This window comes from Callospermophilus lateralis, chromosome 3 (genome assembly GCF_048772815.1).
Source record: "Callospermophilus lateralis isolate mCalLat2 chromosome 3, mCalLat2.hap1, whole genome shotgun sequence".
Classification (NCBI taxonomy): Eukaryota; Metazoa; Chordata; class Mammalia; order Rodentia; family Sciuridae; genus Callospermophilus; species Callospermophilus lateralis.
This window is the reverse complement of record NC_135307.1, coordinates 140744605-140757422: the sequence shown is the minus strand read 5'-3', so window position 1 is coordinate 140757422 and position 12818 is coordinate 140744605. Positions and strand designations below refer to the sequence as shown.

General features: G+C 38.1%; 1 protein-coding gene across 4 annotated transcripts in view; it reads right to left on the bottom strand.

The window, feature by feature from the left end:
- Nucleotides 1–3408: 3408 nt before the first annotated feature.
- Mctp2 (multiple C2 and transmembrane domain containing 2) overlaps nucleotides 3409–12818 on the bottom strand; it is a 160870-nt gene continuing 151460 nt past the window's right edge. For all 4 annotated transcript variants that reach the window (XM_076848831.2, XM_076848832.2, XM_076848833.2 and 1 more), the window contains 2 exons: nucleotides 6690–6787; nucleotides 3409–4521 (listed from right to left, as the gene is read on the bottom strand). In XM_076848831.2, the coding sequence (XP_076704946.2) occupies nucleotides 4453–4521; nucleotides 6690–6787 (167 nt within the window). In that variant the 3' untranslated portion in view covers nucleotides 3409–4452. The remainder of the gene's footprint in view (nucleotides 4522–6689; nucleotides 6788–12818) is intronic.

Here is a 12818-nt window from a genome sequence, read left to right as displayed (position 1 = left end):
CCCTTACACAAAATTTAAGTGGTCATTTAAATTGGTTTATGATAACACATTTAAAATGTTAAAAATGTGACTGGCTCTTTCTTTAAAATACTTAAGTGTTTGGCCTCCATTTTTTTAACTGTAAAATAGGAATAAAATTGTCATACTTTAGTTTTTTTCTTCTCAGTGAACATGCAGAAATTACACAGATAATAAGTTCATAGCTCAACAAATTTTTAGCAGTTGACCAAGCTCATGTAACTGGAATCTAGACCTAAAACAACACAATGTTGGCATCATCCCAGGAGTCTGATTTTGACCTCATTTAGTCACTGCTCTCCAAGCATCCTCAATTCTAGAACTGGAGATAACATTTTGTCTGTTTTCAAACTTGATGTCAATGAAATTATACATTGTATCAATTTGTGCTGGAGTATCCAGTTCAGCATTGTTTTTGACACTCATCCATATTGTTATAGGTAGCATTAATCATTCACTTTTTTATTGTATTCCATTTCATAGTAGCAGTTTGTGGATTCACTCAAATATTAATGGAATAGGAGTTTCAGTTTGAGAATGAGAGGGAGTGGGCTACGAATATTCATTCATGTCTTTCATTAAACACACACACACACACACACACACACACACACACAAGTGTTGTTTATATACTTAAGTGTGAACTTCATATGGGGCAAGGGTATAGGGCATATATGTCAGTTTTAATAGATACTACCAAACTTTTCAAAAAGTGGTTCTACCAATTTTCATTCTCAGGCACCTCAATGCAATGCTAAACCTAGCTCACAAATTCTTCCCATGGCTGTTTCTATAGTTTTGTCAATGAAAGGCAATACCATCTCCTAGGCTTGGCATCAAAGTCTATAAAATATCAACATTCTTGCATTCTTGAATATCCATTGAGTGGCCATCCTTGACTCTTCTCTCCCTTTTCTCATAGTCAAGAATGGCCAAGTTCTGCTCATTATATCTCCTAAACTCCTGATTTCATTGTTTTCTGTGCCAGTTTTTGAAAGTTCAGGACATCATTAATTTTTCAGGAGCATTACAATTGCCTTATGATGTCTCTGAACATTCATATTTGCTCATAAACCCACTGCACATAAAAGGATTGTTTTCTTGAAACTGGAGTGTGAGCATGTCATGCTGTTGCTTGAAAGTATCAATTTAACATCTGGTTCTACCAGGGGAACATTGTCTGTTTCATTCAGGTGCATTATCAGTGTTAATCAATGTTTATTAAATAACGGTACAAGGAAACAAAGAATGTAAAGATTGTTTTACTGTCCGCAGATATTTCTATTAACATGAAGGTAAGAAGTCTGAATATAAGACATAGTTTAATTTAGAAGTTGGTAATTAACATTGCCAGGGATTATAAATAATATTGCACAAGGTAAACTTCCTATTTAAAGCAAGAAATACATTTTCCAGGATAGACTACACTGATCTGTCCAGGTTAGAACTATGTTCTAACAGGAGCACATGAAAGAGAACAATGAAAATTTGTCTGTGAACTGGTCTATTAGAAATGTTGTTCCTTAGATTGAAATGTTATATCTTAGGTGTCAGGATGCGAGGTCCAGTAGAAGACAGTGGGAGTCAAGCCTTTTGGTAACTCTAGCAGAATCTGGCAAATGCCAGCATAATTTTTCTATGGTTTGGTGCATCCTCCAGAATTTACTTATTGGAGACTTAATCCTCACCTGGTATTGAGATGGGGACTTGGGCAGGAAATTAGGATGAGATGAGGCCCATCCATGAGGGTGAGGCTCCCATGATGGCAATAATGGTTTCAGAAGAAGAGAGACCCTAGTGGGCATGATCACTTATTCTAGAATTGTTCTTAAACTTCTGATAGTTCTTCCTTACCCTCAATTTCACTTTCAGTGGTTTCAGTTGCCCCTGGTGAACCATGCTTCAAAATTATTAAATATAAAACTCCAGAAGGAACAAAACTACACATTCAAATGTCAAAGCACTCCAAATAACGTAACAATACCTTATGCCATTGTGCTCCATTCTGCCTATGATGTGAATCATCCTTTTGTCCTTGGGTCCATCCCGTATATGCTGTCAGTCACTTAGTGCCCATTTCAGTTATCAGACTGACTGTAAGTACTGCAGGGCTTGTGTTCGTGGAACCCTTAATACTGGCTCCAAAGCCGAGGAGTAATAATGCTGGGAATTTGGATGTGCCAGAAAGTACTTCCTTTGAGTGAAAATATGCAAGTTTTCAATTTGATAAGTAAAAAAAAAAAAAAAAAATCTTATGCTGAGGTTGCTAAGATCTAGGATAAAAATGAATTTTTATACATGAAATTTTAGAAGAAAAAAATTCATGTTAGTTTTGCTGTCACACATCAATCTGCAAAAATTATGACCAGAGGGTATGATAAGTGCTTATTTAAGGCATTAAATTTTAGGGGCTGGTATTATCTGAGGTGTCAAGCACCCACTAAGAGTCCTAGAACTTCCCCCAAGGATATCAGGGATTCCTGTCATTGCATCAATATTAACATTTCACCTATAACTAACATTGATTTTTTTTTTAACAATCAGTATCTATTTAATCAATTAGCAATGTTTTCCATATACAATCTATTAAAGGTTGATTTGGTCCTGATCTTATATCTCAGCTAATGTTTGTGTCCTAAACTTAAGGCTGAGAATTCCAGTCAGGCTAGAGAGGAAAAATGTTTAAGGCATCTAATGATGCCTTCTTGTAGGGAAAATTGTTTCATTTTGAAATTGTATAGCAAAAGAACAACAATAAAGCATTGGTTCCACTTTTAAATAAATAAGGGGTTATTTTGCTGCTGAAAGTTTTCATTGAAATGACTGATCAGATCTCACATGTCTGCTTAAAAATGTCTGACTTAGGTCGTTACAAAATGACAGACTATGATAAACTGGATGATAGTTGGGAGCAAGACAATGAGGCATTGTTTACACAGAAGATTGAGTAACCGGTTTAACAAAAGAGGTTCTTGGGTATCTATTGTATGTACAACTAAGAGATTTACTGGGGCTTTTATAATTTCTGCAAGGCTCTTTTCCAGCCAGCTTCATTAACTTGAAGTAAATCAAATCATGCAGAAATCTGGCTCAGCCAGAAAGAAACCCAGGAAGATACAATATGAAGAAAAACAGACACAAGATGATAAGGTTTAGAGTCTTTGGCATTTTTCATAAACATTTTGTTTGAGATTATTAAATTACAACCCAGAAACAAACAAAAAAAAAAACATAGTAAACTCACTATTAAATTAGGTCTTTTTACCTCAACTTTACTTTACAATACATATACATATATAAAATTGCACATACAAAGTATGTGTCAATAAAATACATTCTTTAAATATTATTTGAACAGAAAGATTTGCATATATTTTATATATGCACAAAATCAAGATTTTTCAGGGGATTACTGAGGAATTGTGGGGTATGCAGGAATCAAATGCCATCAAAAGAGGACTTTGGGGTGCTACATTCTAGGAACAGGGTTCTAAAATTTTCATGGCCGATAGCTTATTTTTACCAGAAGGGGAACCAAAGATAAATTTGGACCATCAAAATACTCTAACTTTCTGTTCAAAACATTTGAGGAAATGAAATGATTATATTTAGGGAACACCCTGATTGATTAGTTTTTCTCTTCATATTTTTAAATACTCAGAATTCATTTATTCATCACCTAAACCCTGTCTTTCAGAAGCCAGCTATTGACATTTTATTTGGAAATAAATAAAGTGAGAAGAAATGGCTTTTTAAGGCAGCCAAATACTTTCAGAAAACCCTAATTCTTCCAAAGAGTGGTCCCTTGGGACCTCCTGGGGCATCCATTGCCAGCAATGGACCATAATGTAGGCTGGTATCCAGCACCAAGGGGTTACCAAAATTTACAAGTTCACGGTAGTGACTGCTAAAGATTTGGGTGTAACTATGTTAATTATTATAAAATCTTTTTGTAATATACATTATTTGAATAGATAGCTACCATAGACTTAATTCAGATGAAACTTGCATGAATGATAATCTGAAAGGAGGGTGGGGGTGGGAAGTAGAAGTAACTGAATCTCAGAATCTGTTGAAGGTGTGAAAACCAGTCTGTCACTCTCAAATCCAAGTGGTCTCTTGGTTGGTCTTAAGGAGGGACTTCAGATCCATGGGAGCCTTGCTTCAACTCCTATTTGAGAATGGATGTGTCTTTCATAATCTCAGAACTGGTTTCTTTTGCTGGGATGGACAACTATGCAAATGATAGAACACCCCATGTGGAGGGGTGGGCACGGGAGTGTCAGCATCTGTGCACATGAAGAAGAGAAGAGCATATATCATGGTCTCCACCTGGCACACACTTCAGGTCCCAGAGGACCACTGAAATAGCCGTGACATTGGTCTGACCGAGTGCACAATATAGGATGCTAGAGTCAAAAGTCTGTGTGCATCTTAGAGAGCGCTGCGCTTCTTCCGAAGGGGGCTGCCACTGCCACAGAGTTTCAATTCCGCATACTGCACCTGTGAAAACAAACAGACGTTGCTGGCAGTTAGGTAACCCTAGCTCACCACAGAGTGTGTTAATGGCTCCCCAAGGACAAACCAAGGCAAAGGAAGGAAGGTTCAAAGGTAATGAATCATTTTCTAAACACAGGAACATGGAGGGATTAATTGCAGGAAGGATTTGAGAAGTCATGCATCATTTCTTGAAACCAAAATATTAAAAGCAGATTTTTCTAATGAGATGCATGGGTTTCTACCTGCTCTGGGCACTGCTAGATGATCTTAATTTTGTGCGCGTCAGTTCTCAACCATAAGTAAGTTTAATAACTGCCTCTTGGGAATGTTTATCTTAGTATATGATATAGCAACTTAGAATTATTCATTTAAAACTATCTAAAATCTTGGGGAAAAAATCGCAGCCAATTATGGACATTTATTTTGTCTAACGGGAAAAATGCTGAAATTGATACTGGGTACCAGATTTTATTACAGATTTCTCTTAAAAATTAATTTCATTTACAATATAATGGCTAAAACATCTGTGATAAATATGAGTGCTTGGTGATTCCCCAGGGACACACTGTCAAGGTGTTATTAGACACTGCCCTTGGTGAGATGGGGAGGATCTTACTAGCATGCTGCGTGTCCTTCTCAGATGCTCTTTTGTTGTATGTCTCTGTGTTCATGCCAACTCCAACTGGATGACTGCTCAGAGCTGTTGCTTGGACTATGCACAGACAACCCTTGGGGGCTTGATGGAAATTGCTATTCTTCAAGGATAGTGTATGAACTCACACTGCGACCCAAGTGATGGTACAGTGCAAATATATTGCTTTGGTGTGTGAGCTTTGATAGGCTGCTGGTGGAATGCCTTTATTTAAGCTATTGTATTACAGACCACATGTGTTCACTATTTTTAGCATTTGTGCTAATCTCCCCAAGGACATGAGGCCCAATCACAGGTTAGTCTATACTTTGCCAAAAACAGATAAAAGAAAAACAAAACAAAACAACAACAACAAAACCACCGTTTTCTTCCAGTGTTTTGTAAAGGTTTAGTTAGGGGAGCAGAGAATGACATACCTGTCAGTCTTCAGTGCAAAACACAAGCAAGGTTATTTTTTAATTATATAATTTAAATGTTAAAATACATTCTAGGAAGATGAATTTACTCTTTAACGGTTATAAAGTGAAGATTAAAGAAAAAAATAGTCAATTTTAATCTCCAGAACTTGAAATGAAGGGGAAAGGAACTCTAAGACCTTTAAGCCCTATTTCTCCATGATCCACTCAGATGCTGGGGAACAACTACATCACAGTGGCCCAATGGTGAAAACTGATACTTGATTTGGGATTCTCTCAGATAACACAATATTGTTATCTTCGATGATATTTCATCCAATGTCTCCCCATCAACCTATTCTTCATTAGTGAAATTGCTGCCTGCCTTCCTTCCTCGGGATTTATACCAGGCTAATCTGCAGGGACCCACGTTGAGCTATTCTTCGGGACTTTCTCTTATTGTTGTCTTCATTAATCTCCGAGCATCCACAGAAATGAGACGCTGCTGGATTAAGTGACCATTACCTGTGAATAATACCTGTGATTGATCTGAAATTATCTCATGCCGTCTCTTCCTCTCCATGTAGCAAAGTAAGTGGGGGATTTGCCCTTACCATCTTTAAGTCTTTACAGGAAAGGGGATAGAAAGGAGGCCCAGGAGATAATCAGGGCAAACAAGAATAAAAAGAATAATCCTCTTGTTCCCTATTCCCTATAAATGCCTGCCATCCGGAAAAAGGAAGAAAATAAGTATCACTCCTCAGGTTTGGATCTCCTGCAATTGCACTTACTGAGCCCATCTTGTCCTCTTTAGGGAGGTAAGCAATCAAAAAGGGCCAAGCATCAGCACACTGCAGCTGCGCGGTATGAGTTCCAGATCATTCTTTAGTAGCTCTTTTTCAGGATAATTTCCCCCAATCATCTCATGCTTTGGACAAAGCTGCCTTTTTTTTTTTTTTTTTTTTTTTTTTAATACCACCTCCCTGCAAGCCAGGCCTCTTTAGGGCTTTTCAGATTCCTTATCTCAATTACTCACATAAGCAGAGTCTCCTGGTCCTTTAGCTCTGGGGCTGGCTAGAACTCAGTGTTGGAGCCCCTGTTGTTGGTGAGCACTCATTACATACCTTTTGAACGTCGGAAGGAACCCTGGAGAGGAAGTCTAGTAGCTCATTATTGTCGATGGCAAAGGGATTTCGGAGCTTCTTGGTAAATTTATTTATGCCTGAAAAAAATAGAAACACCAGAGAGCTTTTTGTCTTTCTGTCTACCTACATCCTTATTTTTAAAAATCTTGCCTGACTTGGGTGTGTGTGGAGGGGTATTCACAAGTAAAAATTAGTGTGAAAACAATTACTAGACTTCAAGTCATGCACATGTTGCTGTCATGTGGAATCATTCACAAATGCCTTTTCCTGGAAGAAGGTGGAGGGGGCGGGGGAAGAGGGGCTCTTCCTTCTTCAGCTGTGAAAATCCCATTACAGTCCCAGCAGCAGGGCAGCAGAAACAAGCACTAAAACTGGAGAGCTCATTGGCTTTTTTGGAATATACTGATTAACAGCCTCCTTTGCTATGAAAACAAATGTCCCAGATGGGAAAAGGCCTTCATTAGCCAAAACAAGCCCCTACTTGGAGGCTCGGGACCCCGGTGTAGCTGTGGGAGGTGGAGGGCGGGACTTTCTTGTTGTTAGAAAGAAACTGCGGCAATCTCTCTCCCCCCACCTCCAAGTCATTTTCACAGGATTCTCTTCTCTCACAGCAGAACAGAACTTGACATGTTGATTGTACTTTGATGCTGCAGGAAACTGTGAAAAGTTATTATTGGAAAATTATCTTACTATGGTTGCTAACTTAATTTGGGGACTGTAACACTGGAGAGTGGGTTTGTCTGGACAATGGAGTATGTGCTAATTTAGGATGGGGACGATGGTTATTACAGTGGGGTTCAACATTTAAGTTGTGAGTCCACTGTAGAGCACCCACCTTTGGTGGCAGCACTTTTGGTTCCTGTATCTGCCCAGGACACACTCTGCCCATGGTTTCCTCTTTAGCGAAGAGGTCCTCTCCACCACCTTTTGTCTTCCACTGTGCTCCTTGGGGCTACTTTGCATGTACCCAGAGCTCACAATCTGTAGTCTTTTCACCAAAATGTCAACCCTTTTTTTTATGTTGAGTGTTAGAAGCAGAAAGACTAGGTGGCCTTCTGAAGTTTTGCCACAGGGTGCTTGTTTAACAAGGATCATATCTGAAGGCCTGTCAGTCCCAATGACCGCTGAATGGATTCTTAGCTTAGTTGTGCTCTGAATGGCTCCTACTCAGAAGCCAAGTTCAACAGTCCCCCAACACATAAAAGGGTTTGATGTTTTTCTTTGTTCATTAAATATTACTTTGCTTTCATCTCAGGACTGGACTTCCTGCATGGCATTATACCTGACACAATGCCAACCTCCAGTCCATTCTTTGGGGGGTCAGATTTACATCTGCTTTGCAAATGGGGGCCAGCCATTGTTCATGAGTAAAATGGTAGCTTGGTGGCTGGGCTAGGGAAGGTTCCCAGCAAATGATTCCCTTTTCCTCAAGTCAAAGCTGCACTTTGCCTTTCTTCCCTCTACCCCCACAGCAAGCTTCATGTTTCTAACTAAAATTTCCCCCAGTGTTCCTTTAAACTAAAATACTCTCACTGTGTTATTCTAAAGACATTTAATTGTAGCATGGGCTTTTTGGCAAAAGAAAACAGACAAGGCAAAATGATGAAGGGAGACAAAGACGTATTGAGAAAAGATATATCTTCTATTGTTAATTATATATAGTGTGCGCATCTGGAGTCTTTACAATGAACAGCAAGGCAGGGATAATATCACAGCCGATCAAAACACGGCATTCTCAGCCACTGAGAAGATTATAAACCTGCACAGTAGCTCAAATGCACCGATAAAGGCCGAAGTAGTCCACAATGCACTGAGACTGTCTACGTTTGAAAAAGTTAGAATAAAAATTACAAGGCATTCAGATTGCATGCTTCAAAAGCACACCTTATTTTTTAAAGGTATCCCAGGTTTGACTAATACAGTAATTCCAACACACTATTTATTATGTGAGATCCAGGGCCAACGGGAGATCACGGACTTCTTGGTCATTTTTAAGGGCCAATGAGGGATCACAACAAAGGTGATGGTGCAAGAATCCCTGGGCCTCAGTTTCAGCTACATGATACATTAACTGTGTGATTTCAGGCAAATCACTTAACCCTCCTCTGCATTAGAACTGAACCAAGGCCAACCTCTAAACTTCTCATGAAATTTTAATGAAAAAAACTGCCCTATGTAATGTCTAGGGTTGATAGTAGAATCATGCTGGATAAGATATGTGAAAGAATTCTGGAATTCCACATCAGTGGAGGGGCTGCAATCATTACTGTGGGTATTAATAAGCTAGGAAGCCAAAGAAGGTCCGTAGGGAAGAGTTTTCATACTATCATGCGCATGATCACAAAAAAAATCTGAATGTGTGGCATCATCTAGTAGGATACTAGATGTAAATTTAAATTTCAACCTAAATGATACACATAGAGAGGTCTATCTGCTGTTAAAAAAACAACAACAAAAAAGCAAAACTTTTTTTTTTTTTTTTTTTTTTTGCTATGATAAAACAAGTGAGATCTAAGTCCCAAAGGATAGCATTTGGGAAAGAGACTATCATTCAATGGTGCTGGAGCACAGAATAAATAGATGAGTAGAGTGGAAGGAGGGCTTCAATGTAAAAATAAATAAATAAATGAATAAATAAATAAATGTGGGGAAAGAGGATATGGAAAATCTCATGACTGCCTTATACTCAAAAACTTGAAAATAAGCACTCAAAACAGAATAAGAGGTTTTCAGAAACTTCTATAAGGAATGGGCACGTAACTCTTCAGTGTGATCCCTTGGGGTCTATACAGGATCCTTGCTTACTCATTTTTCAAACCCTGAGCACCTTTCATACGAGAGCTGTGGTGCTATCAACTAGAGATACAAAGTTAAATCCTGGCTCCCCCTTGCAAAAACGCCCCAAACTGAAAAGTAGAGTCCAAGATTGGGAAGCTATAGCTAGGATCTGTGATGAAAAACATAAAGAATATTGGAAAACTCTTCAACAGAAAACATGAATGCAATCAAATCTTAGGACTGCATGACTGATGTGATTCTACAACACGTACAATCAGAAAAATAAAAAATTAAACCCCATTTGTGTATGATATATCAGAGTGCCTAAATGCATTCTATAGTCATGTATAACTAAAACAAATTAAAAAAAAATTTTTTTAAAGATACTTTACCATCTGGATATATATCAAGTGACTAAACTCCAGTAGATATTTTTCTACAGAAAACTTCAGATATCCCTCTTGAAATCTACTTCTCAATTTATAAAAATCACAGTTCCACACAAGAGAAGTGGTGGGCTCAAGAAAGAGTCACCTATGGAGAGTGCATGTGTGGAGGCTGAGACTCATGCACTCAAAGGATTTTTTGACTGCTTACTAAAGATTTATATCTATGTTGCTGCATCAAGAATCATAAAGAGGGGGAAAATCATTAAAGAGGGAAAAAACGTGTTTCACCCATCCAAACGTTACAGTAAATTGGAGTCCAGGAATATTTTCATATGCTTATGTCAAATAATTGATTTTAAAAATAGTTATACCAAAACATTATTTCCAGGTATAGAACATGAATATCTAGCAAAATGCTAGGCTTTTATTCATATGTTGAAGACTCCATAAAAATAAGTAACTTCATATGGTCCAGGAGACATTCTTAAAGGATCATTATAAATTTGACATATATCTTTTCTCATGCGAGAAAGCATCTGCAGGGGACAGAATCATATAAAAGATATGCAAAACATTCTACTGGACCTACAGTAGCTAGTAACTACCTTGCCTTGAAAATGAATAAGTTTTAATGCAACTGCAGAATATATTCCAGGATGGAAAGGCAAGTCTTACATGATGAAATCATGGATTAATTGTCAAGACATTTGTCCACTCAGTCTTTAGTATGCTCATCAGTAAACTATGAATTCCAGTATAGAAGGTGGAACCAAATCTCCAGAGGGTAAAGCTCAAAGGGTTACTGCTGGCTTGCGAGAGAATGATAAAGTCTGTGCTGTTTAATAGTTTCATCCATAAACTGAACAAGAAATAGAGAAACGTTTCACTAAGTAGATGCAAAGAGTTGTTGGAAAGCTGCCAATATCTTGGAGGAAGTCAAAGTGATTTAGGTAAATAGAGCGGTTAGAATCCTAACATTGACAAAGGAGGAAATGGTACTGTTGGCCCTCTGTGTCTCTGGGTTGTACATTTGGATCAAAAATACTTGGGGAAAAAAAACTTAACTTCTGTAATGAATGTATGCAGAGATTTCTTGTCATTACTCCCTAAACAATACAGCATAACAACTATTTACACTGAGTTTACAGTGTATTAAGTATTATAAGTAAAATACAGGGGAGGATAGGTATAGATTATGTGAAAATACTGTGAAAATAGAGGACTTGAACATCTGTAGATTTTAGTATCCACAGGAGGTTCTGGAATCAGGGATGACTGTATTAGTCGCCTTTGTGGAGGAAAGGAGCTCTATAAATAAATCATGTATGTACTAGTGTTTAACAGCAGACCATGGCATTCAAATTAGATAAGCTGCTTGAACAAAACAGTAGTCAAAGAACTGTAATTTTGAATCACACGTGGTTAGGGACAGACAGCTCTATGAAGGTATAAATTGTAAATGTGGTCAGGAATTGGAAACACACACACACACACACACACACACACACACACACACACAAACAACTGTGAAAGAATAAGATTATCCAGTCTACATAGATAATATTTAGCATATAAAGTACTCATGGGAATATTTAAAAAAAAAAAAAACCTGCCTCAATCAATGAGCCATTAGAGAGGCCCATGCTCTTTCCTAATGACCAAAGTGCTAGCATTGTTGCAATGTAAAACAAACCTGTGCATGTGAGGACTTTTCCCACCTTGCAACAAGAGAGCTTGCAAGGAGGCACATTGTCTGAAGCAACAGCAGAGAACCAAGTGTTAATTCCTACCCCTCAGGAGAGGGTTAGAATATGTTTTTTTCTTTTCTCTTCCTAGTCTTGCAACAAGGTCAGAGGCTTCTTTAGATAAGATTTTTCAGCTCTAAATACTGTAGAGAATGATTGGGTTATGTTCTCAAAATCCTTCTAGTTAGTTCTAGTAATTTTATGAGTTCTATTTTTCCCATGACTCTTCCCATTTCTGAATGTCCACCTTTGGCTTTCCTTGTGTACAGGGTTCTACCTTTTAGGTAAAATCCCTTTTAGGGATTCTTGTAATGGTTCTAGAAAAGTTGCAGCTTTAATCCAGCATTTCCAGGCTCTCTGTCCATGCATAAAGATGAGTGCATCTCACCACAGACTCTCAATTTTATGACTTCCCTGAACATCCTGACATAGGAAGCTCCCTGCAAGTAATGAGGGAGGAGAGCTCAGCAACAGTCACAAGACAAAGGCTGCCAAGTCCCCAGTCATTTAGTGCAGTGCATTCTCCTTACACCAAGCAGGGGCCACCCAGCAACAAACACAAAGATCCACAAAGCTTCATGAGTATGAAGTCAGGAAATTTATTTCAAGTTTGATATTTTTATGTTTTTGTTTCTCCTTTTTTAAAGCAGCTAAACTTTTTAAGCATCCCATTTCCCCTGGTAAACAACAGCTTCCTCTTCTTTTTTTTTTTTTTTAAGGAACTGATAGATACTCACAGAATGTTCTCTCCTTCACCCCCACTCACCCCCACTCCTTCTGGATTTAAGTCCACTAGAGACGAAGTGTCAGGAGCAACCTGGCAGTGATCAGATCTACTTTGACATTATATAAAGGGCAAGATGCAGGTGTGTGCTCCCTGTTTGAACCACAGTGTTTCCAGAAAATTACTGGGCCACAGCAATATATTATTCAAGGAGATTTATGACTGGCAAATCCCAAAGGGAAATAGCATGCACTATCACATTTTTATTTGATCACAATTATGCAAGGGGTCTATAAATATCCATGCTGATCATTCACTCCACTGGCCTTTCCAGGGAGGTCCTGGAAGTGTTTGTTCCTCAAAGGCTTTCCTTAATCTCATGTTTAATTGCCAGCAAGAGCACATTTAAAGTTTATAGTCACACTTTAAAAATGAGTAATTGGTTCTTACCTGAAATTGATTGCTAGCAAAA